The sequence below is a fragment of the Cupressus sempervirens genome, chromosome 10 (genome assembly GCF_028749045.1).
Source record: "Cupressus sempervirens isolate cs-2001-9-10 chromosome 10, ASM2874904v1, whole genome shotgun sequence".
Lineage (NCBI taxonomy): Eukaryota > Viridiplantae > Streptophyta > Pinopsida > Cupressales > Cupressaceae > Cupressus > Cupressus sempervirens.
In genome coordinates, this window is record NC_143127.1 from 545,325,706 (window position 1) to 545,353,414 (window position 27,709).

The 27,709-nt window shown below is 35.8% G+C and overlaps 3 protein-coding genes across 3 annotated transcripts; all 3 read right to left on the reverse strand.

The window, feature by feature from the left end:
- Positions 1 to 12,999: 12,999 nt before the first annotated feature.
- LOC149535053 (transcriptional corepressor LEUNIG_HOMOLOG-like) lies at positions 13,000 to 22,966 on the reverse strand. Its single transcript, XM_089803034.1, has 6 exons — positions 22,828 to 22,966; positions 20,935 to 21,220; positions 20,126 to 20,272; positions 16,356 to 16,453; positions 15,202 to 15,311; positions 13,000 to 15,029 (listed from the first exon to the last, which is right to left on the reverse strand). The coding sequence occupies exons 3-6, from the start codon at positions 20,233 to 20,235 to the stop codon at positions 14,745 to 14,747; spliced, it is 603 nt and encodes a 200-aa protein (XP_089659160.1). The 5' UTR covers positions 20,236 to 20,272; positions 20,935 to 21,220; positions 22,828 to 22,966; the 3' UTR covers positions 13,000 to 14,744.
- On the reverse strand, positions 22,723 to 24,937 carry LOC149535054 (uncharacterized). Its single transcript, XM_089803033.1, has 3 exons — positions 24,257 to 24,937; positions 23,492 to 24,084; positions 22,723 to 23,395 (listed from the first exon to the last, which is right to left on the reverse strand). The coding sequence occupies exons 1-2, from the start codon at positions 24,935 to 24,937 to the stop codon at positions 23,593 to 23,595; spliced, it is 1,173 nt and encodes a 390-aa protein (XP_089659159.1). The 3' UTR covers positions 22,723 to 23,395; positions 23,492 to 23,592.
- On the reverse strand, positions 24,300 to 27,194 carry LOC149535055 (uncharacterized). Its single transcript, XM_089803032.1, has 4 exons — positions 26,862 to 27,194; positions 25,845 to 26,779; positions 25,480 to 25,761; positions 24,300 to 25,326 (listed from the first exon to the last, which is right to left on the reverse strand). The coding sequence occupies exons 1-4, from the start codon at positions 27,061 to 27,063 to the stop codon at positions 25,237 to 25,239; spliced, it is 1,509 nt and encodes a 502-aa protein (XP_089659158.1). The 5' UTR covers positions 27,064 to 27,194; the 3' UTR covers positions 24,300 to 25,236.
- Positions 27,195 to 27,709: the final 515 nt, after the last annotated feature.

A 27,709-nucleotide genomic window follows, 5' to 3' on the forward strand; every position in this document is an offset into this window, starting at 1 on the left:
AGTGTAGACCCAATAGTTCATTTAGAAATTTCTCCAACATTTCCCCTTCCTAAGAGTACCCCTTCACAACAAAAAAGTCTTCTATTTATAGGCTTTGTGAAATAACTATCTTAATTCTTGGTTAATAACTAACTTATTTTTGAGCAATTAACCTGGACTAATAAAGCTCATAGACTTTGCACAAAATAAATGATTAACTTCTTAACCTTGTACCAAAAGTGACAAAAGTCATTATTTACAAGCAACACAAGGAAACAAAAAAAAATCCATTTAAATGCAACCAAGGAAAATACATAATGAAAACATCTAAAATCAAATTTCAACGTTGCCCTTGGTGCCTTTTGAAGAAATAGGTCTCTCTTTGAAAACTTTGTATAATTTGAAAAAACACTATGTTTGGTGGGGTGGTTTTCCATCTCCATTTTCTCCAATTGTGCTCATCATCATCATCATCATCTCGCTAGGTGAGAACCTAAAATGCATCTCTTGATCAAAATAAACAAATAATCTTGAAGTTCGCCATAAGGATGATAATCTCAAGTTCCTGCAACATGCTAAAGAACCCTCACATATTGAAACGTATTGTACCAACAATACCAAGGCACCATCAACTCTCTAGTTGTATCACCAAATGCACATATTCAAGCATGTCCTAAAATTATATTCATGTGTTTTTTCCTTTCTTTTGTCAATAATTTTGCTATTTCTTTCATGACTTTCTACCTTCTAATTTCAGCTTCACTTGAGTAGGTTTTTACTTCTTCTACAAAGATATACAGTCTTTCAACCTTTTCCCTAGGATCATTCTTGTAATCAGTCACATGCACTGTAACTGCAATTACTTGAGTTGCGCCATCCTTGAATATATTTTCTATGGAGTTCCAATGTGATCCATAGTTCTCAACAAAAAATAGGAATGCAAAATAAGTATTGTGAGTAATGGAATCCTTGTAAAAGTGGTCTTTTGAAACTTTAGACTTGTGCAAAATACCTTGCATACTCTGATAAAACTTCCCTTTCTCAAACTCTCCATATTTCTTACAATCAATCAACACTATGTTTCCCAACAATAAAACCACATCAAAACGAGCAATACTCTTCTCACTGTTTGTCCGAAATTTTTCATCAAAGGGAGACATGACTTTTCCATTTTATGGGAATACTCATGTGATTACAACATATTTATATGGCATCATAATGATAAGGTTTGTTATGCATTTGAGACAGCCACCATGGCCATGAATGTCAAAACACAAATGAAGTTTATAATTGAAACATCTGTAAAAGCACTTCCATCAAGGTTGCACAAGTACATGTGCCCAGACCATTGGTACACATATTGGGTACTGGCATGTGTATCTCATACAAGCTACTTTTGTGAGTACATATCTTATAGCTGGAAATGTCATGTCAACTCACAATTTTTTTCCCTTGCAAAACATTAAAAAAAACTATCATGAGATTAAGATGTCTAATTCTTATTTTAGTTTACAGAAAACACTAAACTTTATATGATTTTCACTATTCAAGTTAGAACGAGAAGTTTATCATTTGCAATATGTTGTTATATGATTTATGATCTTGTTCATATTCAAAGTTTGTATTCTTTGTTATGCATCTAAAATTTAAACATTCAACAAAATATTTCGACTCATGACTCATATTTTCAGATTTCTTATTTTGAAAGCTCAATGTCATGACTCGTGACTCATATTTTCAAAAAATTTATAAAAATATAAAAAATGATATTAAAACCAAAAGTATAACCCCATACCCCATCCCCTCTTTTGGAAAATAGGCATGCCCCCATATCCGTGCAACATTGACTTTTATTAAATCAAATATTTTCAGAACATTCCTAGTGAATCCAAATTGTATGTGTTCTGTACTTCACACATTTTATTTTATTCTGTGAAACCTCTGGGGACATTTATACAAACAATTGGCAGGCTTATGTACACTCACATATTTTGAATGCATGTTGAATGGTGCATTTCCCAGCTATAATACCTGAGAAATAATTCCCTTCCATGAAGATCATTTTTGGATGTGCTCAAAAGTGCGGCATTAGTTCAAAAATATTGAGAGCTTCCTTCCAAAAATCTGTTTTGTACACATTCAAAAATCATTTCATTTCATGAGATTCTATCTGAGGTATTTTGTCAAACAGTTCGGTGTTGTTGTTTGTGCCTCCACACTTTACTTCTCTATTTATCTTTCCACACTTTGTGTGCCCGTTTATCCTTCTATTACACTCTTGATGGATATGTATCCTTTGTTGTACTGACTGGCATAGATAGTGGAAGGCGGTTTTATATTTGCAGCTACTCATATTTTCTTTGAGTATCTAAACCACTCTCAACAGATTTTTTTGGTGCATATCTTGGAATAATTTATTATTGAAATGTCTTGAGATATAATCTCTTTGCTGCATTCTGTACAAACATATCAGCTGAGCCACTAATGATTCTAATTCTTTTGCGTTTATGCCAACAAGCATATCTGGCAAAAATTCATGTTACATTTTCGATACATGCCCATGCCATATTGCAAAACTTCATAGTTTTGTGTGCCATATGTCCATGTGTTGAAAATTGGATTTATAGTAACCATGAGAATTTCTGAAGATTTTCCATCAATCCCATTTTGTGTTTATGCTATAGTAGTAGCATGGAAATCAGCAATATCCTCAAAACTATCTACCAAAATGTCTAAGCATTTTGTCTCTATCCTACCATTATGTACGTTGTCTGGAACATTCCCAGTTATAATACATGACAAAAATCTGCATTGACTGTCATTGGCATAGATCCCAATTTGATCCAAAAGGTTTTTATATTAGCATGCCTTTGAGGGTGTAATTTGACCCCCGAATTAGGTTTTCTTGAATGTTTCTAAGCCATTTTCAATCATTGGTTTTAAGTACAAGTTTAATCTCATCATCATTTAGTTTTCACTTCTTTCTTCTCCAGCCCATTATTAAAAAAATGCAAAGAGTAATTTTGTGATCAAGCTGTGTCCATATCATTTGTTGTAGAATTTTAAAAATGTCTCATCTAAAGCCTTTTGAAGTAGACTTCTCTTTTATAAGCACTCATAAATTAAAAATAATAACAATCATAGATGTCATCCATTTAAATAATCTTCCATATGCACACTTATGATGGAGGAATTAGGCATCCCTTCAATTTTTCCTTTTATACATTTTCTTGAACCAACCTACTTCCATTACATGGAAATGCCTTTGAGGAGTTTTGATGGGAAGCCAAATCTTTGAGAAAATTTGACAAAAGATTGGCATGCCATGTCTTGGTTCCTCCAGGAAAAAATTGGGAGGAAGCAATCGTGGTTGTGAAATCGACTTTCACACCAGCCAATTGCTTTTATTCACAAATTTTTGAAGTCTTCATTGACAAATACATTTTATAGGTACCCTCCAATTATTACATTTCATGTTCATGGGATGCCATTTCGTTGTGACACTTTGTCACAAATGTCAATGAGCTGATGAGTCTGCATTTTGTAGGCATATCTCCATTGATCATGGTGTTTCATGATAGCACACATTTCTTTGAGGTAATTGTCAAACATTTCAGTGTTACCCTTTCTCCAATTTGCATGTGTTTAAAGTGTGTGCCTCTATCATCCCCTTTGTATTGAGGTCGTGTATGTATTGGAGGCAGAACGAGACTTACACTATTACAATATGAGGGATTCCTTGCAAACCCATCTACGCACATTCTGCAATGGTAGTATCAATGCCATGTTTTATTTATGGAGGAAAGGCTATTATGTTCTACATAACTTCATCAGTCGTAGGCAAAGAGGATAACAACGGTGGCTGTGGAACTTAGGCTTTTACAAAATCACCTAGAGAATAACATATCATCCATGGCGACCTCATGGAGATGATACTCCATCGTATGGTGCATTCAATAAGATATACTGCCATTGCTCTGAGACATTTGGACAGACAAGTCACATTCAATGTTAATGTTTGCATAGGCATTCTGTTAAGTAGCTTGTGAGGACGGGTTGCAGCTTTGCATTTTAAGCATATTTATATCTATTCCATGAGATGTATTAATATTCCAATGATGCATTATGTTGAGCAGTTAGATATGTTGTGCTCATTTTTTATAATAAAAGCAGCAAGAGGGTGCTAGCTTGTAGAACAAAAGAACTAGTGCATGCCGCAGCTAGCACATTCACAGCATAAGAAAGAAACCCATGCAAAAATAGCACATACTGCAGCTAGCACATTCACAGCATAAGAAAGCAACCCTTCTCTTGCCTCTATCAAAAACATAATACAAACTATAGTGTAGAGTATTTAAAGTATCAGCATATAAGCTTTAAGCTGAAAGTAAACATAAGCTCTTCACCACGCAAGATGGGTAACAAAAGTCCTGGAGTAGTACTGGGATGGGTGACCCCCCGAGAAGTCCCGGTGCTTCACATTTGTGAACATCACCTAGATCCAATGAGTGCTAACTGTTCCATTTATTCTCATGAGAGATGTACTCATGTGAATCACTACTCATAAAACATGGCTCAATGACTTTGACTCAAACACTACATACTTAAATCCTAATAGCAATATCATAATAAAAGTCATGTTTAAATTTTTTTCAAGCCATACAAACTTCTTTGGACTCGAAAGTAAAAATTAACAGAAAACATAACTAATTTTTAGTACTTCCTCCTAGCTGCTAGGATAACAACGTAGCAATCCACTCATTGAAGAACTCAAACAGTTCCTTGTAGTCCTTGTCGCTCTTGGCCTTAATGTCAGTGATTTTCTCATGTATCATGCATAGAGTGACAGAGCACATATGCATGGTCTTGATTGCAAACTTGTTGGAGTCCTATAAGCGCCTGGTGAACCTGTCCACCTCCATCTTCAGCTCCTTGACCGCACCTTCAAGCGTCACCAGCTGATTTTTTATTTTTCTCAACATGATGCAAGAGCATCCACGAGGGCGTGTAAACTGTCGGATGTCATTATTTTGTATCTACTCGTATATGTTGTGTTAACCCATGCTTTCAGTCTATCAAATGTCATGTTATTTGAGCGTGCAGGAACTACTAGTGGGAGTTGGAGCATTTATTGTGGGTTTTTGAAATTCTGAAGTATCTAGACTTACGCTAAAATATCCCAAACAGATATTGACCCGATTTCTTCCTCAAAAATACGTTCAGAACTTAAACATAGGCAAATGGATTACAGAACAACAATAGAAACCAATAGATTCTCCAATAGATATTAACATGAATCTTCTCAAAATAATATTCAAAATTCAAGCATATGAAAATGCATTACAAACCAACAGTATAAAACCAGTAAACTCTCATAAAATTTCTTAAAACATGTTATTGCATTATATAAAAGCAATACAATAACCAGCATTCAAAATCCAGTCTTAAATACAGTTTTACAATCAAATTGGAACATTCAAAGAAGAACCTGTAAGCACATGTGAGGCACCTGAAGTGACATCTCCACGAACAATGGGTTTGCGTCCACCGTCTGCTGGCACGAGGAGCTACATCCTCACACTGGCTGAAAGTTGAAGCTTTTTGAAAAACTCTCACAAGAGAGAAACTGAAATCTGAATCATAAATCAAGCATGCCAAATGAATGAGTCTCTTCTCCTTTTATCCTCACAGTTGTGACTCTTCAACTCCCCTCCTAGCTTTTTGTCTTATCTCTCGTCATTTTTGCCCACTTTGAATATTAAATTGACCTTTTATAATTTGAGTCCACGCTTTTATAGTCAATTTTAATATCATAAGAATGTGCCCTTTAGATTTTCTAATGTCCCAAAAAGGGGACATGACATACACACCCCATTTTGAACTTCAAGTTGATTTGGATGCTCAAATTAGTATGTCATCTTAAATATCTAGTTTGTGTCTTATAAGTTAGTTTTAGAAAGTTTTTAGAGAGAGTTTTGGTATAGGAAAAAAGGGAATGCTTGTTGGTGACTCCACATTGCACAAGAGGTTGAGTACTAGGTGCCAAGGAATAGAGAGTAAGAGAGAAAATCCCTTCAAAGAGTGTATGTAAACAATATTTGAAATATAATAGAATCTAAAGTTTTTTTTTCGTGTTCGTGTTTCATACGTGTGGCATTTCATTTTGGTGTTAACCCTATGTGCTTGCTAAGAATCTAAGTTATTTTGTAACAACAATTATTGTATTTGTGTCACTACAACCCCTCTTTGTTTGATAAGACAAGGGAGTTGAATTGCACCAAGTTGCCACAAAACTATCAAATCAGTCTTCTCAAGAAGATGCAAAATTTGAAGCAATGAGAGAGCAGTGTGGAGGAGTACATCAAAGAGTTTTACCCGTTGAACATAAGAGTTGATCATGTTGAAGAGGATGCAAAGCAAGTTTCCTATTATTTGAATGGATTATGCATAGCCATTAAAGATAAGTATGGTTAATGTGCATAGTGTGGAAGAGGCATATCAATTTTCCCTGAAGGCTAAGGAGAAGCTCAATAGGAAGCAACAATGTAATTCACGGTGAAGAGGTAAACTTTCACATGGAAGAGGACAGCCCAGCAATTGTAGAGGCTCCACCAGCAAACAAGATGTAGCAGGCACTTCAAGTGCAAGTACACAGGAAGGAAGGGGAAGAGGACGCTTCCCTAGAGGAAAAGAGGGTTATTCCCATGGAAGGGGATCCTTTGGAAGAGGTGGAGGAAGGAGTTTCAACAGTACTGGTTACTAGTGTGGGGAAAAAGGTCGTCGAGCATTTGAGTGCCCAGGAATTCAATACGATGGAGGAAAAGGAAAGGAGGTCACAGTGCATGTGGTAGAAGCTGAAAGTGAACTAAAGAATCCATCAAAGCAAGGAGATGAACCTGAAAATGGAGTCATTGATGATGGGAAGAGTTTTGCTGAATCTTGAAAAGGAGAAGCTGGAACAAAACCAAAGGTGAAAATTGTTCTAGACAAGATGCAAGGCAAATGGTAAATGTTGCAAAGTCATTGTGGACAGTGGTAGCACATATAATATTGTGCCTAAAGAAATGGTAACAGGCTGAATTTGAAAAGAACCAAGCATCCTAGTCTATATAGTCTCATGGTTGCAAAAGGAGCATAAGTTGTTAGTGAATGAACAATGTTTGGTGAGTTTCAGATTAGGAATTACAAGTATGAAGTCATAAGTGACATAATGCCAATGGATGCATGCCACCTTTTGGGCAGACATCAGCAATCTGATCAACAAGTTGTTCATGATGGTCAGTTGAACACATACACCATCAAGAAAGATAGAAGAAAGTACTTCTTAAATTCTATAAAGGATAGTGAAGGGAAGGGGAAGATAAATCAAGAGTATGTTTGGTCTTTGGAAAGCAATTTTTGAGGAACTGGAAGAAAGAGGAAAATTGTTTTGCTATTACTGCCAAATCAGCCACCATTGGAACAGCCAAGGAGGAAGATGAGATACCAAGGGAAATCCAGGAGATATTGGAGGAGTATTCTAAAATCCTAATGAAAGAGTTGCCTGATGGGTCAACCCCAATAAGAAGCATTAGCAATTGTATGGATCTGATTCCTAGTGCAAGTTTGCCAAACAAGGCACCTTATAGAATGTCGCAAAAGGAGAATGAGGAAATAAACAAAAAAGAAGAAAAAATGATGGTGAAATTAAAGAAGTGTAGATTTATGAAGGAAGAGTTTGTATATCTAGGCTTTGTTATTTCCAGCAGTGGTCTGAAGATAGATCCAGAAAAAGTGAAAGCAATAGTTGATTGGCCTTCTCCAAGTAGTAAGTTTGAAGCTAGGAATTTCCACGAGTTGGCAAGCTTCTATAGGAAGTTTATTCAAAATTTCAGTGGGATATGTGAACCAATAACTGAAACAATGAGAGAAGATAAAAGAGAATTTGTTTGGATAGCAGCAGCTGAAAAGAGTTTCAACATTTTGTGGAGAAGGTGACAGATCAGCCTTTGCTGGCATTACCTGATTTTGAGAAGGTGTACCAGGTTGATTGTGATGCAAACGAGACAAAAGTAGGGGGAATCCTAAATCAAGCAGGAAGGCCCATAGTGTACTTCAGTGAGAAGTTTACTGAGGCAAAGATAAAATACTCCATGTATGATCATGAGTTCTACGCAATCTGTAAGCGTTCAAGAAGTGAAGGCATTACTTGCTACCCAAGGAGTTTGTGTTATACATGGATCATTGTGCATTCCAATTCATAAATAGCCAGGTAAGTTTAGTCAAAGGCATGTGAAATGGGTGGAGTTCCTTCAAAAAATTCCTTTTGTTTTTTAACATTAAAGCGAAAAATGAAAGAGAATAGTAGATGCGTTAAATAGAAGATGTTTGTTGCTAAATGAATTGAGAGTAAGTGTTGTTGGTTTTGATCGTATAGGAGAGTTATATGAAGAAGATGCAGATTTTAAGGAAGCTTGGGCAGCATGCAAGAACCCGGTTGGGGTTGATTGAACTCCACGGTTAGAGTATTTCATACAAGAAAATTTATTGTTCAAAGGAAAGAGGCTATACATTCCTAGAGGTTCAATGAGGGAGAATTTGATAAAGGAAAAACATAGTGGAGGTTTAGGTGGACATTTTGGAGTGGACGAGACATTAGCGCAACTGAGTGAGTGTTACTTTTGACCAGGATGAGTGCAGACGTGAAAAGGATGGCGCAAAATTGTCAAACATGTCAATATGCAAAAGGAGTAAAAATAATACTTGATTGTATCAACCACTACCAATACCGGATAAGCTATGGGAGTGCATTAGCATAGATTTTTTTTAGGGCTACCTTGGACACAAAGAGGTAATGACTCTATCTTTGTTGTAGTGGATAGATTTTCAAAAATGGCTCATTTTATACCATGTCAAAAGTGTAGTGATGCTTCCCATATAGCTTCATTTTTCTTTAAGGAGGTATACAAAATTTGTGACATTTTTGACATACTTTGTGCAAGAAGATAGGAACATAGTTGGGATTTAGTTCAGCATACCATCCTCAAACTGATGGTCAAACGGAAGTTGTGAACCGAGTTTGAGTAATCTCTTAAGATGTTTGGTGGGAGACAAACCAATTCAATGGGATTTGATATTGGCACAAGCAGAATTTGCTTATGACAGCTCAATTAACCGAAGTATAGGGAAGAGTCCATTCCAAGTGGTGTATGGATACAGCCCAAGGGTAGTTGATGAGTTGAAAAATAGTGTTGATTTGACTAGGAGTGTTGTAGCACAAGATTTCGCAGAGTACATTCATGAAGTGCACAAGGAAGTGAAAAGAGCTTTACAAAAGAGTACCATGAAGTACAAGGATGATGCTGATAAACATAGAAGAGTACAAGAATTTGAAGTTGGAGAGCTGGTTATGGCACACTTGCATAAAGAAAGGTTTCCACAAAGAACCTACAACATGCTGAAAAAACAAGAAGATTGGCCCATGCAAAGTTGTACGAATTTTTTCAACGAATGCTTATGAGATTGAAATTTCAGTTGGGGCAGACATCTCACCAATATTTAATGTAGCAGATTTGTACAAATAACTATGAAGGTGAGTCAAGTAGAGATAAAAATTCACTTCCTGATTTGCCAGATGCATCAAAATGGGCGTGTCAATTGCCAGAGAAAGGGACTGAAGGCATTGAGCAAATTATTGATTCACGCATAGCAAGGAAAACACGGGGAAAAGAGAATTGGGAGTATCTAGTTCATTGGAAGAACCATATAGCTGATGAGGCTACCTGGGTCAGTGCTGCAAATTTAGAAAGATTTGGTATTGAAGTCCCATCATTGCAAGAATATTCACGAGCTTTATGTCCATGAAACATTTTAAGTACCTGTGGTGTATGATGCAAGAGCATCCATCCATGATGGCATGTAAACTATTAGATGCCAATTTTTAGAATCTGTTGGTATATGTCATGTTAACCCATGTTTTCTATCTGTCAGATGTCATGTTATCTGAGCACTGCTAGTAGTAGTTGGAATATTTAATGTGGGATTTTGAAATTTCAAAGTATCTAGACTTAGGTCCCCGTTTTGAATTTCAAGTTGGTTTGGGCGCTCAAATTAGTATGCCATTTTAAATATCTAGTGTGCATCTTCTGAGTTAGTTTTAGAAAGCTTTTAGAGAGATTTTTGGGAGAGGAAGAAAGTGAATGCTTGCTGGTGACTCCACATTGCAAAAGAGGCTGAGTACTAGGTGCCAAGGAATAAAGAGTAAGAGAGTAAGTCCCTTCAAAGAATCTAAGTAAACAATATCTGAAATATAATAGAATCTAGAGTTTGCTTTTTGTGTTTGTGTTTCATACATGTAGCATTTCGTTTTTGAGTTAACCCTATGTGCTTGCTGAGAATCTAAGTTATTTTGTAACAACAATTATTCTGTGCGGGGAGCATTTCTTTCTCTTGTCTTTTTAAGTTAATCTTGCAGGTAGTAGTTTGTCATGGGTTTTTCCACAACCCCTCTCTGTTTGATAAGAGACAGGGGAGTTGAGCTGCACCGCAACATCCCTCCAACCTCAGGGGCAGTAGTGTCCATCTTTGTAGCCTCCTAGAAAGAAATCTACTAGGGAGTGGAGTTGGAGGTGGGGTTAGGGGTCGAGTTATGCACAGGACCAGCCTAAGGGGATGGGATTTTTCACAATGGGGGGAGGAGAGTCACGGTCCTTGCTGGAAGAGTGGGCGGAGGACTCATCAGTAACTTTAACAGAATTATCCAACTACGTGGATTCAATTTTTTATAGAGCATGTTTGCCCTTTTCCTTAGGAATTATATTTAACCCGTAGGCATCAATGGTCTCAATGTGATCACCCAAGTCAACTATGTAGACGTCTTTTTTTTCTTTTTGGGTGGGGCCTAGTGTGATGAGCTCGTTGCACATGAAAGGAGACTGGATTTTATAGAAAACATGATGAAATTTTGTCAAATATTTGATAACCTTCACATATGTGAACACACTCTGTGTATGCACGCATTATTTTCCATTGCAACACAACCTCTAACATTGACACATCTTGTTGATCGATTGAGGTCAAAAATTCCAGATTTCTTTTAATTTCATTGTTTGTGGTAAACACCATTGAGACATTCTTCCAAATAACTCTCTTGGCATGCTATGGCATCCGTATGTTTAGCATTTCGTCAAACAAGTCACAGGCCAAGTCTTCAGTTGTCGCTCAACACAAGCGAGGAAGATGGTGGCAGTGAACCCCACACCAATTCAAACTATTCTGATAAGATGCCTGTTTCTCGCCATTCTAATCTGTAGATGCATTCTGTAATTATTGTATTTATTTGCATTTTACTCTCTCAAGACTCCAACCTTTGACCTGTCCATCTCCCTCCATTGGCCAATAATTTCTTTACCATGGTTCATGATCTTGCATCTATATGTCTGAATGGTTGTCCAATTCAAAATGGTTTCACATTTGGCTGTTTCAAAAATATTTGACACAAAGGTAGTCATAAAATTTGGAAGTTACAAACCTTTTTAAAACACTTGATTAACTAAGATGAGGTTAATCAATCTTTTCTTTCAGTGTGTTTTATAAAGATTGATTGACTTCAAATCTATTTTATTTTATTTGACTTATCACAGACTAATGCATCATTGTGATTTACATATTTTCAAAAGATCAATTAACCTTTCTTTCTTTTGCAAGTTAATCATTATTTTTGAATGAAATGACTTTTTTCAAAAATTCAAAATACAGGGTGGAGGTGGAAAACGCCCGAACTCAATTAATCAACATGATTCCAACAAGGACACATAGCGTCAAGTTCCTGTCGAAAGCTTATATGATCAAAGTATTAAAAATGTATGCAATATAACTATGTTAGTAGAATGTCAATTGATTTCTTTATACTTATGTATGTTTAAAATTAAATTGTGATCTAGAATGTTCAATTTGCTACTTTTAGAAAGGAATTTTATTCTAGCACTAATATATTTTTATTAGTATTATATGACTTATTAAATGTTACTTTTAATTTTTGTAAATAGGAAATATAAAGATATAAAAATATGATATAAATCTTTATTGTTTTATTTGTTAAACTAAATCATTTCAATGGTAGCTATAAACAAATGAGAGAGTTTATAGATTAAAGACACTGAATCTATCCACTGAAAATCATCAAGACGCAAATTTGGAGATTAAGGAACCACTTATTCTTTTGCTTGTTGCTTTATTTTAGCAAGTTCAAGAACATGAATGCTATTACGAAACTTGTTTGTTGGCTGTTCTAAACTTCTAAGTTAAGCTTTTACTATGGTAAATGAAAACTCGAAAGAAGTGATTCAAAATATCTTAATAGAAGTGCCAAAACTTGACTCTGCATTTCGGTTTAATATTATTACGCTATTTTTTCCAGGGGGTTAAAACTTTTTTCAAAATTCGGATCTCTCTAGAACATTTTTTTTTTCATCTAGTAATAATGTAAGTTATTTTCACTTATTGCCATGCTTTCATTGATTTTAAAAGTTAACCACTTCAATCCAAAACAAATATTAAACCTTTAATCTTTCCCACTCTAATGTGAATGTAGAAAGCAACTAAGGTGAATGTACAAAGCAATGTTTAGTCCAAAAAATGAAAATCTCTAATACAAGATTGAATTTTATCCTCCATTTTTCGCGATTTTTCAAAATTGACAATCTGCATTATCCCACCATTCCCAATTCCCAATTTGCTGTTATTGAAAGATGCAGATCAGATAAAAACGATTTTTTAAAAAATTATACAAACCACACAAATAAAAAGTATAATTTGTACATTATCTCAACGTTCACAATTTGCTTTCAATTAAGTTATAGATCATGGAAATAGATCTCTGAAAAATTCACACAAACCATTGAAGAAAAAGCACAATTTGTACAGCATCCCAATTATTCACTGCTTCCATTCAAGAAACAGATGATGAAAAACAATTTTCAAAATATAATACAAATCACACAAGAAAAACCACAGTTTGTTTACTTCCATTCAAGATACATATCATGCAAAATGATCTCTATAAATTCAGTCATATCGTACAACAAGAAGCACAATTTAGTACAGTTTCTACCATTCACAATCTGCTTCCATTCATAATAAAGATCATGAAAAGGGATTTTTAATATTTGATACAAACCACACAAGATGCAAAAAAAAACACAATTTTTTATATCTAAAATGCCTTTTCTCAATTCGTTATGGTATGAGAGATATCACTGAAATGACCAGGAGAGGGCTGAAAAGACAGTAATAGCGCAACACGCCCTATCGTCCTTGTAACTTTGGGCTTGGGAACGACCACCGTCAAAACACCATCCTAATAATGCACCCAAGTTGCATCAGGGTTAGCAGAGGGAGGCAGCCGTAACCTTCAGGTGTCCAGATTATCAAAGCCAGGTGCCGGGTGTTGCTGTACGTCTCTCACAACAACTTTGTTCGTCCCAGGAACGATTCGCACAACATCCACTTCCACTAAGATCGTAACCTGAGAATCCGCTATTACGAACTTGAAGGCGGTCTCCATCTCCTCGCTTTTAAAAAGCATAAAACCTCCTGCCCTTTTTGCTGAGTACCTTACATAGAAAATAAAATGAGAAGCAGCTTGTACTGAAGACTCGGTATTTTCATGGGAGGTCTTCTAGCTGCAGCAGATTGAACCTAACCTATTACAGACTTAGACTCAGACTTAGAATAATTGATAATGACTGATCCCGTATACTTGAAGAAACAAAGGAAATCTGTGAAGGGGGGCTGCAGATATTTAGTCTTCATGAGGGCAAAACTTTTAATGTTCTGGAATTATGTTGCTATTTGACTCGGAAAGTCCAGGCTGCCTCAATTTTTCACTTTTCTGTATTTCGAGATAAATTATATACTTTCCCCATGGTATGTGAGTTTTTTCCCAAGAAAATTTATGAAAAATCTCTTTAGAAATAAAAGGGAGATAAAAAATAAAGAATACTATGATTCTTTGATTAAACGGCGAATTAATTTTTTTTTTTAAATAGTTATAAAACCTTTTAAAAAGGGAGAGGAATATTTTTTATTATAATTTTACTAAAAGAAACTCTAGTTGAAGGGTCTGATGGTTTGGGAATCAACCCTTAAATGTTATATTCAGCATTTGTGTGAGACTTTAGAAGGGGTCATGGAGATCACTCAAGGAAAAATAAGGCTGCTTGGTGAGCTATGAGCTTAGAGAAGGGTGAACACAATGTGTGTACAGCTTGGGACACAAAGTACAGTCCACGTTGTCCTGATCAGGGCTATTGTGCATGTTAAATAATTACTATGAATCATGTCATATTCGTGTTGAGTTAAAGCTTGGGAAGCATTAGCTAATTTAACTCTAAAGCAAGTTGGATTAATGCTTGGGAAGCATTAACTAATTTAACTCTTAAGCATGTTGAGTTAACGCTTGGGAAGCAACTGTGTTGGTTCTGAATACGAATTGGATCCTCCTAGATGTAGCATAGTTGGTTAGCTATTTCCTTCAGATTTCTTATAAAGTATGCATGCAATACTATTTATATCTATTTTAGCTAACATTATATATTGTGCATTATGTTAACTTTAGTATTAAGTTTAACCATTGTATTAATTCCATTGCAAATTACTTTTGTTAACTCTGGGAGAAAAGGTACATTACAGACTAAATAATGCACCTCCATTGTTAAGATCACTGACTTGCTTATAAAAATGCTCAAAAGGTATCTATCCTAAATCCAAAAACATACAGAGAGAGATCAAATTTCAATAACCTTCAGAGAAGACTCCTCAAATCCATCCCTTTGATGTGATTGTTTCAAGCATTGTTCATAAATTTTCGTTGTCATAGTATTAACTGTTGACTGCCCCATTCGATTTTCAGGATTGATTGAGTTAGCAGCACCATTAATAGAAGGATGACTCATGTTCCTCCTTAGCTGAGCAAGAATTTGCTGCTCTTGCTGCGGGTTTTGTTGTTGTTGCTGTTGCCATTGTCTTTCCTGTTGCTCATGCTGTATCTGCAGCTCCCTAGCTTTTGATTGCTGTATTTGTAAGATCGGCAAAAATATGCACATGCAGCCAACTTCAATTGCAATTCAAAACAGATTTGATAAAATTCAGATCAAATTCTAGCAAAATTATCAAATTAACAATCTCATCTTAGTGTTGGTCATGTAATGTAAACGTTTATAAGTAAAAATGAAAAACCCTCACCTCTATATATGATGCTGCCTTCTCAGAATGTTTCTCATTTGTTCGTGAGATGAAAATATCCCAAAACACAGACCACCACTCAAATAAAAAGCCTCCAGGTGCATCAATTGCTGTTATCCAATTCACTGACTTTTTAATAGAGCTTATTATTGTAATTTAATAGAAAACAAAAATACTGACCTACATTAAATGCAAGTCAAACCAGATGGTAAAATGCAAATTAAAAGCTATTAAAGCAAGGAAAATTGCAGCATGATTCAGCCACAGATGAGCTCCCATGGCATGGTTCAAGTTCATTGTCCTATGAAAAAGTTCAATCTTTCTGTCACACACATCCAGTCGCAATCAAGCATTTTTAAAAAGAAGGTGGAGCACATTTTATATGACACCTTAAACATAAACATATATGGTAAAAAAATAAGGGAAATAATATCCAAAGCTGATAAAAGATATACATTTCACAACAAGTACAACTAGCATGGATAAATATCAAACAATTAAGAATAATTATGAGCCAATTTTCATGTATAGAAAAGAGTATACAACATACACGGTATCTATACCGCAATTGTAAAACATAATGTGCTTGTAAGCAATATAGTAATATGCCAGAAAAGAGGCACCTATTTTTTAAAGAATGTACCAAATATATACAGCATCTAAAGAATTACATTAAAAAATAATTACAACACAGACACTAAAATCTCATGTTCATTATAAGTTGTGGTCATTCTTATGCCAAATCATACATATTTAATGCTTCTATTTCTGAATAATTTCCTTGCAATTCAAATACGAGGGCAGAGAATGGAATGCGTCTATCATCCAAAAATTTAGAACAAATAAATTTCTCAGCTTTAATATTGTAAAATAAATCCCCAAGTAAACTATCAAATATGTTAAATATACACATTGTAAATGGGGTTTGCACAAGAAACTTGGATTACATTTCCAAGATAAAGAAGGTTTTTTTTATTGGAATCAAGTATATTAAATAAAAATGCAGAAGAAGGAATAAACATTATTCAGTAAAGATGACATTAATGGTGTTCTTCCTTGTTGACACGAGATCCATGAAACATGATCAAGGCACACGGAAGTGCAATATATAAAATTGCAATTGAGTGCTTGCTATTGGATCAGGAATTTCTTACCAACTGGCTCTGTACAAACTTTCCCCTCTTGCATGAATGCCTTAGCGGATGCGTTGAGACCTCGCTTGACAAGATAGTCATGAATGTACACATCCAGCCTAATCATGTACAAATAGGAAACTAAAATTCAGAACATTATCCTGAAATTAAAATCTAATTAGCTCTCATATCTAATATATATGTGTGTGTGTGTGTGTGTGTTGGGGGGTTGTTCAATTTCAATAACAAAATGAAATATTAATTAAAATCAATACTATTTTATCCACAAGGCTGATGCTACACTTCACTTTCTCTACTCTTCATATAGATGTGTATTGATTGCACCCCAAATGAATTCTCATATATGAGACCTTTCTCAATTTTAGGCATCATGTCTCGTGATGAATAAAATCAAACATATTGGAAGTTAGAATGTAGAATTTCATATCATTCCTTAAATCTTTCAAAATAAAAATTAAAAACACCTTGACATCTTGTCATAAATGTACATAATTTTTTTTTAAACAGGCTAGTCCTATTCAATTATATTCATTCATGAGCTTTTAAGTACAATTTGTAAGTTGGGAAGGAACAGATTTAAAGACAATGTTTGCTACTAAAGATGCTTATGAAGGTATTTACTAATTTACTTGTGTATGACAACCGCATATGATTTGTAGTAGAACAGGGAATATTTCAATATACCTTATAGATCTATGAAAAATACTCTCATAGTTTTTGTCTATATTCATTTGTAGTGAATCATCTGTTATATAAAATGATACCTATATTTCTCATGCCAATGGCTCCATGTTTCCCTAATAGCCATGAGGAACACACGCACTCTATCACCATCACGCCTCCACCATCACAGATAGTCTATAAATGGTAATATTTTGATTGATAAAATTAGAACATGGTGCAACTTCACGACAATCGCGTATGAGTTAATCTAAAACTATGTTGCTTGAATTCACACATTTCACATTTGCAAAAACAATTATTAAGTAGTACGATTTTTCGTGTAAAGCTGCGAAACAGATGCTGTAGCTTCTGCTTGAGCAAGGATAATATATGATTAAGAAAGAATGGGTGAACATAGGAGGGATTTTGGTGAATATAGAAATATTGTTAAAACATAGCCCTATGTGAGTAACAATATTATCTCATGTTGTTACCAGACGTGATAATCTAGGAATAACAAAGAATGGGTAAACATAGGGGATTTAGGTGAATATAGAACTACTATTAAAACAGAGCCCTATGTGATTAACAATATTATCTCATGTTGTTACAAGATGTAATTGAGTGGTTACATGACAAAAAATTTAAATAGTAGATTTTTCTATTGTTACAAATAAGCACTTGAACTCCCAAAGGAAGAATCGCATTGCAGTAATATCATATCATATATTCTCTGATACCTTGTTACTTCTGATTCTGTCAAGCATATTTAACTTCACTGTTGTTTATAAAATTACTTCATCTAAAACTGGACTTTCAGGCAATAGCCATTAACAAAACAATACTTCCAATCATCGACTTAAAAAGGTCACTTTCAACAGACCTTACGCATTTAACACTTAAAGAGAAATTAGATTACAATAGCATCTTGCAAAATTCTTAATGCAGCCCATAGGCAAGCTTTAAGTGAAATCTGTAAAGCAAATTATAGACAATTTTAAGAAAAGAATAAAAATATGTGTGGTAATTGAAATTGATTCAGAACTCTTTCCCACTTGAAGTAAAATTCATTGAATTCAACTCCAGAAAAGATGGAGGTGAACAATCAAACTTGTCAATATGCATGGTGCAAGTAGGGTCCTGACTTGAAAAAAGATGCAAAGTTGTGAACTATTCCAACAACACTCATTACCATAAGAGTAAAGGCACTACTCTGTTAAGGAAGAATATCACACATTGGTACATGGAATTTCTGCTACACGCGTTAACAGATTTATTGCAAGAATGGCGTAAGATCTGAATCAATGCAATATTTTATTTTATTCAGCTGTATCTGAATATTGGACTATACATGTACTGCACAAAGATAATGTACTATACTCCCACTAAAATTTAGAGCATATGCATTCCAACAGATTGGATTGCCAGTGGCATGTAAAGTCTCCCCCATATTAATCAATTGAGATTTTGACCAGATACATAGAACTAGGCCTCTAAGGTTTTCACAAGAATAGATTACAGTGATATTTTCTAATTATTGCTAGAGATTTTTTCAGTATATTTCAAAATATATGATTTGTGAACATTGACTTATCAACATCTGCACCTCATTTTCCACTGTATGACAAATTGAATCAAAATTGAACAAAATCTCACATAACATTTAGGCTAATTCTACAGCAATATTTCTGGAAAGACAAAGCCAGGTGCTTTAATAAAAGCTTAACGAAGTCTTCTTTGTGAATATTCTTGTGACATAACTTTTAATGGCTTTACCAAACAGATACCAACTTCTTAAAATGGCCAATTCAAAACCGACAAAAGAATCTACTCTCCAAATGAGATCTTTTGAGTGGAAACGAAATTCTTCCTTTTCTATTTTCTCCCAAGGAAGGTTCGTTGTATATCAAGAGTATTGCCGATTAGTTGTGAGAATTGAATTGTAGCAATGCCAATAAACCAGAAAAGTTGTATTCATCAAAGCACAAATTTAGCCAAAAAGAAGCAGAAGACTCCGCCACTTCAAATAACAGTTTTGTTTTCTGTTTCTTTAGAGAACTCTCAAACAAAAAGAGTCTTGTCAAAATCCACACTCCTCAGAACTCAGAGAGCCGAAAGACAAACCATTTCAGATTGGTAATTACTCAGAATAAAGGATTCTATAATTATGACTCGTTCAGAATCTCACAACTATGATAATACCAAAGCTTGAAAAAATTAGGGAAAAAATCCCTTTTAGCACTCTTAGGTCATCCGGAGTATAGTATTCAATGAACCTAAGTAGTACAATCAAAGCCCACACGGAAGTATTAAAGCTCAATGTTATGAATACATTTGAGTAGACAGCCAATAAACCTCAGCAACTTCCAAAAACTCTCAATAGCTCCCAATACTGATAATATTTTTCTTTTGAACTCGATATTTGTTATAGTCAGCCAAAACCTGATAATATTTTACACTATGCCACAGTATTTTAATCTGTAGCTCTCCATGTTTCTACTTTTTAAGTAGTGTAGCAGTAATTGTAAGCACTGGCCAATTATTCAAGTCACTTTGATTTCTTCAGGCTCGGCTCCTCACAATTACTAACAGACGCTTTTAACACAGACGCCAGAACAAACAGAGAAATGGGTTGAGGAAACTTCACCACGCCAGAACAGAATGCACGACCGACTCCAGTAAAGATAGTACATTTCACATCTACATGTGCATTCACAAATTTAAAAGCTTTTGCCAAATCATTAAGCATGGGCTTTGTTAGGGAGAGCAACAATTTAATCAATACAGTCGTCATGGCAGAAACAGGGCATGCACACAAAGGCACATGAAACCCCTATTGTTGCAGTGGTAACCCAATACTAGAATCCTCTTTAAATCCAGGACGCAGATTGTTTCTAATACTTGATGAAAATCAAAACTTTAAAAATGATCACCAAGCCTAACAAATAACCCATGCAGTGTGTGCACTAAAACTTGGGAATCCCACTGCCCGCCAAGGCCCTAAATCAATAATAGTTAAATGACTGTCATTTGAAATAAATTTTGGTGATACCCATTAAAAGAGAAGAAACGAATGGTCATAGAGGAATGCAGGGAACAATACTTACTTCTGTGGCTGACTTTGAATGACATTGCATGTGTAATCAAGAATACCAATGAGACCCAGATCCTGTAACTTCCCAGAAGTAACCTCCTCGGCCATAGTTGTAGGAAGCATGCCCTTTATCTTCCTCTTTTCGTCATTGGCCGTGAACCTGCACGCAAATAATAAAATAAGCCCTAATCAGTCAACCATATAAACTTTAGGTGAGCAGTAAAAAGGATGCAGGGCGTATAATTATGTGAATCGGGTATTGCTGCTTCCAACTGGCTTGAGACTGAGTGTTTCTGGGCATGCACGACACTAACATGGTAATCCAGGTGAAAATTGAACATGTGGTGTGAAGAATGAAATTAAAATTAAAATTTGCAGGAAAACTTCCAAAAGTCCCTTAAAAACAGAGCTTTGAAAATTAGTGCATATCTAGAGCTCATGATCTGTGTGGTTTTCTTCAACGCACAAGCTTGGAATCGCTCAGAATATTGAGTATGTGATGATTCATACAGGAACCACAATAAAATAGAGGAAGAGGACAACTGCAGATGTTATCACTATCTGAACCAACTCTTCGTCGGTGTATTGGGTTAAACAAATGCTGGAGGAGAAGTAACCTGTGCTGTGTCGTTCAAATGATTGCTTAGTATATCAAATTCAACAAGCTGCGAGATTCTTAAAACATCAAACTGTTCAACAATGAAAGGGGAATCTATCCAAATGTTTCAAATAATAGGGCTTTTGTAATTTGGAACATCTGTAAACATTAAATAACAAATATGGTACCGAATGTTAAAAAGCTTTCATATCCAGCTCACTCACCAATGCCCAGACTGGATTAATTATGAAGGAAGATGCGCTTTTGTTTGCCCACTCTTGTGCTGGTGCTGTGCCCTCGTCCCTCCGTGTCTCTACAATGTGCTGCGTACATTCATTTGCAGAGCAGAGCAATGAGAAGGCGTGTGATTGAAGCCCATGTCGGGGTTTCCTCTAAAGACCTTCCGAATTTATCTTTGGTAGGAATGCCACCAACTCCAAGCATTAATTTCCACCGACTGAAGTCAAACTCAGACAAATGCCACCGACTCCAAGCATCAATTCCCACTGACTGGTCATGCTCAGCGTAGCAAATATCTCGATTTTTAGTACAGATCAATAGGTCTTGTTTGACTGAGTTTTTGACAATATTAATACCAACTACTGTGCAAGCACTGTGCTATATGTTTGCACAATACAATTTAACAAAAAAACTTTAGTGTTTGATCAGTTAAAAGTTCAAAAACAAAATTGAACACTGACTGTTCACTGTCCGTACAAACATTTATATAATGCAACTTTATATTTGAATAGGAATATGTAATAATTCTAACACTTTATTCGTTGGAAAAAATTCAGAATAAGCATGCACTTGATGCTATAGTATCCTGCCGGCAGGAACTAACAAAAGATTATATATATTCAAAGTTGAGCTTTCCTTTGTTACAGAACTGAATAACTCAAATTTTGGAAAAGTTGAGCATGGAGAGATAGGCCAAAAATTGAAGACGATTAAACATGCCTTAGGAAACATGAAAATTTAAATTATGAAGCATACAGATATAAGGACAACATATGTTGATAATATACTTCATTACAATATTAACAAATCTATTTCAATTATTTTATAGTAACCTTTACTATATAAATATGTTGTATATATGCTTAATCAATTTATTTCAATTATTAATATATCTCATAGAATTTGAGGTATTTATAAGGTATGTTCTATTCCCTACAAAGGTAAAATATGCACAACATATGATCCATGATTGTTCTGTTTGTGAGTACATCTTCTCTGACATACAGATATTTGTGGTGTTGTTATTTCATTAATCTAACGGAAACAATAAATTTTGATAATCATATCTATGATATCATAAGATTTGAAGTTTGTATGCTATTTGTGCAGGTTGGGTTACAATTTTCCTACCATGTGTTACATTTGGACAGGGAGTTGCACCTGTAGAACGGGCAGATTCATGTCAAATACTACTTACTTTCAATGCAAAATCTATTTTTTTCTTCCAAGACTTTTGTTTAATGGCAGACATGTAAAATTACCGGCTGTTGTATATAAGGTGGTCTGCACGTGGTGTTTTGCATGTTAGGAAATCCATGCATGTACACATGCGGAAACATGAAGAAACAAGTGGAGACTGTTGTGTACACTTGTTGTGTCATTGTTGTGCACTCTCTCAAGAAGCCAGGGAGATCCAAGATTAAAGAAATCAGGTAACTAGTAGTTGCACTTCAACAAGGAGCAGATGTTATGTTGATAGGAAGACAAAATTGGGCATTGTAATGAAAGCCGGGAAGAAAATTTCAATAATTCATTTGTCAGTGATTGTTGCCAGCTTTTTATTTTGTGATTCATAGTATTTCCCTTAAAAAGGGAAGAACAAAAGCAAAATAATGTTTTCATATTTGCCACTAGAGTGCACAAGTTTTTGTTGTAGATTCTTTAAAATGGTTTGTTTTAGTTGTTTTCTACAAATAATAAACTGACTGGAATAGATTTCTGCAATAGAGTGAATTGTAAAATTTAAATTAAACCATATGGTGAGAAGAATAGGTAAAATGCAATTTTATAACAAGAAAATAAAATGCATTTCAAGTCCTATTGTGTAGTAAATGGGTAAGAAAAATGTGACAGAGATATAGCTGAGAGTTGCATGCCTCGATTATGGGAGGAGCACCCCTCAGCCTGGTAGGGTAGATATATTCTTTGAGCTTAGTTGCTCCATTTCTCAAAGAGGCCATTTAATACATATTCACTCAAATATTCTTCAAGAGGCTCTTGTTCTAGTTGCTTCATTTTCTCTTCAGTGAATTAAAACACTTCTGCCCCCCGTGTCTCTATCAATGGCAATGCATTTTTATTACAAATTTTTCCATTTGGGTCCACTACCACTAGTATGGCCGGATTCAATTCACCCCATTCCCTTTCAAAAAAGTAGCACACCTCTGTCTTTAACAGCCAGGGATTTTGTAGCACAGGCCATGGCACTTCTCTTAAAATGCTGTCAAACCCAGCAAGATCAGAATCTGGCACTACTGCCACTTGATGCCGCGTTCGCTCCTGAAGTCGTCCTCGAACTTCAACAGGGATTGGTATAGAAAGGACTTCTATGTTGTCACTGGCCTTAAATTTTGTATATATTTCTTTCAAGGACTGGAATGGATGCTCATCCATGAGACTGATGAGAAGCAAAACTGTCTTTCCACTCATTTGATCAATTCCGACCTACAATTGTAAACAATGAAAAGAATTATATAAGCTCTGATTTCGTCGAGCAATTTTTCTCTAAAATTTTATTGAAATCCAAAAACAACATCTTACTTTTTCTGTGTAATTCCTGAGAAAAACGACACTTGTTCTTGACTCTGCAGTATTGATCAATGTTCTTAGCAACTTCTCATTGCTCTCCTGCGTAGTTTCTGTCAATTTGTGGAGGTCAGAATACAAACTAGAGTTAGACAAGGAAAACTCCACAAATGAATCTGTAATATCTTCCCATCTGGAGAAGTGTTTACTGCCTTCTTCATCTGTAACAACATCTGTAAGCACAAAATTTGACGAAAATTGGGATGGATAATCCCCATTGGCTTCCAGTTATAGAATAACAAGAAAGCATCAGATTCCTCAGAAGCATATGCCAGAATTTCATCTGCAAATTCTTTTGATAATTGGCCAAAATTATTGCCAACATAAATCATTTGGAAAGGCACAAGCAGGTGGTCATGGCGCACCACAATTTCTTCCAGCAATCTCCATGGACCCGTCCATGAATCTTCCTTATGCTCATACATGACAAGGAGGAGAGTGTCTGGCACAACAGTGGATAAAGAGAAGGGCTTTTCATGGGAGTCTTTTAAAAGGCATTTCCCAGTTAACAATTTTGATGCAGCCTTATTCAAAATATTCTCGCACTTCTGCAAGATAAGTACAACCACAAATTTGACGAGGTCAAGAAAGAGAATTCTTTAATATGCACTAGAAAACATCTGTTAAATTACAAGATCATTTCATTGGATTATAGGGAAAAATGAAAACTACATTTTGTCATCTTTATAAATTAACTTTGAACCAAAGAGCCTAAATCACCTTGTGGCCTGTTCTTACAACAAACTGCCACATTTCTCCTTCATTTTCCTTCTCCATTTCCATTATTGCCCATCGCTTGCGCAACATCATGCTTCCAACAATATCAACCAGCTCTAACGTTTTAATCTTTGCCACAGTGTCCATCCACTTCCCTTCTAACTTTGTACACCATTGCATATTCAAACCTTGCAAAGATGCCAGACAATGGAAATCAGCGCTCAATTCTTCTAATGAGTGGCATCCCATCAAATTTAGCACAACCAATGACTTCAACTGACCGAAACCTTCAGGAAGCCTCTCCAAACTTGTACAACTGCAAAGATCCAACCTGGTTAAACTCGCTAATTCCACAAGCCCCCTTGGAAGATTCATCAGTGATTGACAATGTCCAAAAGAAAGATCTTTCACCAATTTGAGGTAACTACAAAACTCTTCTGGCAAATCTCTCAAGGAGGAACAATGTTCCATGCCGACTGACATGGGAAAAGAGCTCAGTTGTCCAAAACTGGGAGGAATACTTAGCAGACCCGATCCTTTTAAATCTATTCTAACCAGAGCTGATAGATTTCCAATATTATCAGGCAAGTACTCAAGAACTCCACAATCCATTAGGCTCAGGATCTTCAATGAGGAAAGCTGATCAAAACTGCTAGGAAGCTCTTTGAATAATACAGATCCCATATCAAGCTCTTCGAGACAGCTCAATGATCCAAAATCTTCTGGCAACTGTTCTAGACATACACAAGAATGAAGATCGAGATATTTCAAAGATCGAAGTTTCTCAAATGAGTCTGGCAGTTTTTTTAAAGACTCACAAGAGTGGAGACTCAATCTAGTCAAAGCCTTTAAATTGCCCAGGTCTTTTGGCAGATGGCGAAGCTTTCTGCATCCAGTGAGATCCAGCTCTTTCAGTTGGGTTGATGACAAAAGCTTCTCAGGAAGAGTCTTCAGTGTCTTGAACTCCGCCAATTTCAAGATGCTTAAACCACTTTTTTTAAAACACTTTCAATGTCAACTCTAGAGGTATATCGATAGCCATTCAACTTCAACACTTTCAATTTTGAGGACATCTGCACTTTGATAACGGTATAATCAATATCAAACTTAAAAAGTAAAGCTGAAGCTTGTTCAAATACTTGCAGAATTAAAGCTAACTAGTGGTTTCGTTAACTTATGGACTAGGATATGAACAAGTTCAGAAGAAGAGATTAACGGACACTTGCCTTGGTTAATTGCAAATCGTTGTAACGAGGTAACCAATCCAAATACCTTAGCTCTTGCAATGTTGTAGGATGGAATGGAATGTATGGAATTAGTCCAGCCTCAAAATATATAATCTGTTTGAACTTCTGCCGGCAATGTTGCCCATCCACTACTATTGTCATGTGCCCAAGCGCGAGCACTCTTAGAGAGTTGTGCATCAAACCAAGTACTTTTGCCGACATAAGGAAAGGTTCAGATATGTTGTCTTGCAACCAGATCCCTTTCATGCCTCGGATGTCATCCTGGTAGCACAGAAATATGTAACTGGAGCAAATAAACTATAACAAGCAAAGGCAGGCTTGGAAGAAATCGTGTGTTTTCTTACCAGATTGTTTCCTTCCAGCACCTTAGTCAGGTCATGCACACTTGTGAATCGTTTGCCCCTTGTCAAGTTGCGGCCTACAGTCAAAATGATAGGGCGGACCATCACCCTATTTTCATATTCTTCTTTCTTCAACAACAGAGCTCTCTTTTCTAGGAGATTCAGCTCACCCTCACCCATTATACAGCAAACCTTATCCCAATCCCAACCATTGAAGAAAGAGCAAATGTCAAGAAAAGATTCCTTTGCAGAGGCTGTAAGTTCTTCCAAATCAAAGAGAAGGCCTTTCGTTTCTATAATATTCTCTTCTGCAGTACTGAAAGGTTTTCCACTTTTATTCCAATCAATTACTCGCATGTAAGCTTCATTCTTGTCCGGGCTATGACATATATATGTTCCTATCCGCTCTAGAACAGCGGGGACGCCGTCACATATCTTCACAATTTCGCTGATCTGAGACATATGATGCTGGGGTATTTGCATCCTGCCAGAAAATCCCATATTGTTGCACAAGAGTTCCAAGGCATCCTGGGAATGGAGGGGTTTGACAGGGTATACGTGCGTAAGGATCCTAAAGCCTGAGATCACGTCTCTAACCGTCTCATCTCGAGCAGTGAGGAGAATTCTGACCTTTTTGCAGGACTTAGGTACAAGCTTGTCAAGATCTTTCTTCTTAAGCATGCAATTGTCGATATAAATGAATGATTTCATGTTTTCAAACGCCTCTCCCTGTCCATCCGGATTGTTTATCATGCTCTGGAAAGGCACAGCAGTAAAACAGTCCCATCCTTGCAAATCAAGTGTGGCAAGAACAGCATCTGCCAGGGTTGTTTTCCCCGAGCCGCCAAACCCGTGTAAAATAACTGCTACGGCGACATTTGTTTCGTCCTCCCATTCAAGAAGTCGAATTACACTATTCACTTGATCATCTATCCCAGCTGTTAGTGAAATTAATATCCGTTTGTCAATACATGTAAATCGAAAATAAACTAAGGTAGAATGGGAAATCGATAGGCCTACCTGCATGATGAGGAAAAGCAATGTCTGAAGAGAGAGGCACTAGTTTGCAGGATGGAGGCAGAGGCACTGATTTGGGGGATGAAATTTGAGGATGGACTTCTGAATCAGAAGAACAAGTCTCATACGCAGCAATTTTCTCGTTACCCTTGCCACGAGACGAGGAAAAGCGCAGGCAACACCCGAGCAGACAATTTCTTCCCATTGAGTATGCGTCCGGTGGATCTCTTGGCCTTCACCTCCGGCAAACTGTGATTGAGAGATTATTGCTCGACATATTGAAACGCCCGATATCAAGATTCCAAGACCGACAGAGACAAAAATCCATAGGATATGGAAAGTTTCAATTCAAGCAAATAGATTGTACAGGTTGAATAGAATTTTCTCGTACAGCAAAACCTGCCGTTGTGAATTTGGAATCGAAGCTTGTAACATTTTAATAACTTTTTGCATCTGTGTTTCTGTAGGATGTTAGCTAATTTTGCTCCTAGTATTATGGAAACATAAATTAACTCTTTAGTAAATTGCAAGTAATTATTTAAGTAATTTGTCAAATGTATTAATTTTATTAATATTATAATAATTATGCCAAGAGACATATACAATGGATGAAACACTTCCCAGCACAAAAAATATGTGTAAGGAAAAAAGATTTGGTGAGAGTTACAAACGAAATTAAAATATGGAATGTCATTTGGCAACTCGAAAAAATAGAGTTCGAAAAAGTAGGGCCTCAAAAAATAGGGGCGAAATAATTTCAATATGATTTTTTTTTTGTTAAATATAATTTTGCATGTACATTCATACTTGTTTTTTGTGGGGAGTGGGCGAATTTGAAACAAATTCATGGA

Coding starts and splice junctions, on each gene's coding strand:
- LOC149535053 (XM_089803034.1), bottom strand. CDS start 20,235: ATGCTTCCTACAACTATGGCCGAGGAGGTTACTTCTGGGAAGTTACAG. Junction 16,454..20,125: donor ATTCAAAGTCAGCCACAGAA/GTAAGTATTGTT, acceptor GTACATGATTAG/GCTGGATGTGTACATTCATG. Junction 15,030..15,201: donor AGGCAGCATCATATATAGAG/GTGAGGGTTTTT, acceptor TTACAAATACAG/CAATCAAAAGCTAGGGAGCT.
- LOC149535054 (XM_089803033.1), bottom strand. CDS start 24,937: ATGGGATCTGTATTATTCAAAGAGCTTCCTAGCAGTTTTGATCAGCTT. Junction 24,085..24,256: donor TTGTAAGAACAGGCCACAAG/GTGATTTAGGCT, acceptor CTTATCTTGCAG/AAGTGCGAGAATATTTTGAA.
- LOC149535055 (XM_089803032.1), bottom strand. CDS start 27,063: ATGGGAAGAAATTGTCTGCTCGGGTGTTGCCTGCGCTTTTCCTCGTCT. Junction 26,780..26,861: donor TGCTTTTCCTCATCATGCAG/GTAGGCCTATCG, acceptor TTTCACTAACAG/CTGGGATAGATGATCAAGTG. Junction 25,762..25,844: donor TGCTGGAAGGAAACAATCTG/GTAAGAAAACAC, acceptor CTGTGCTACCAG/GATGACATCCGAGGCATGAA.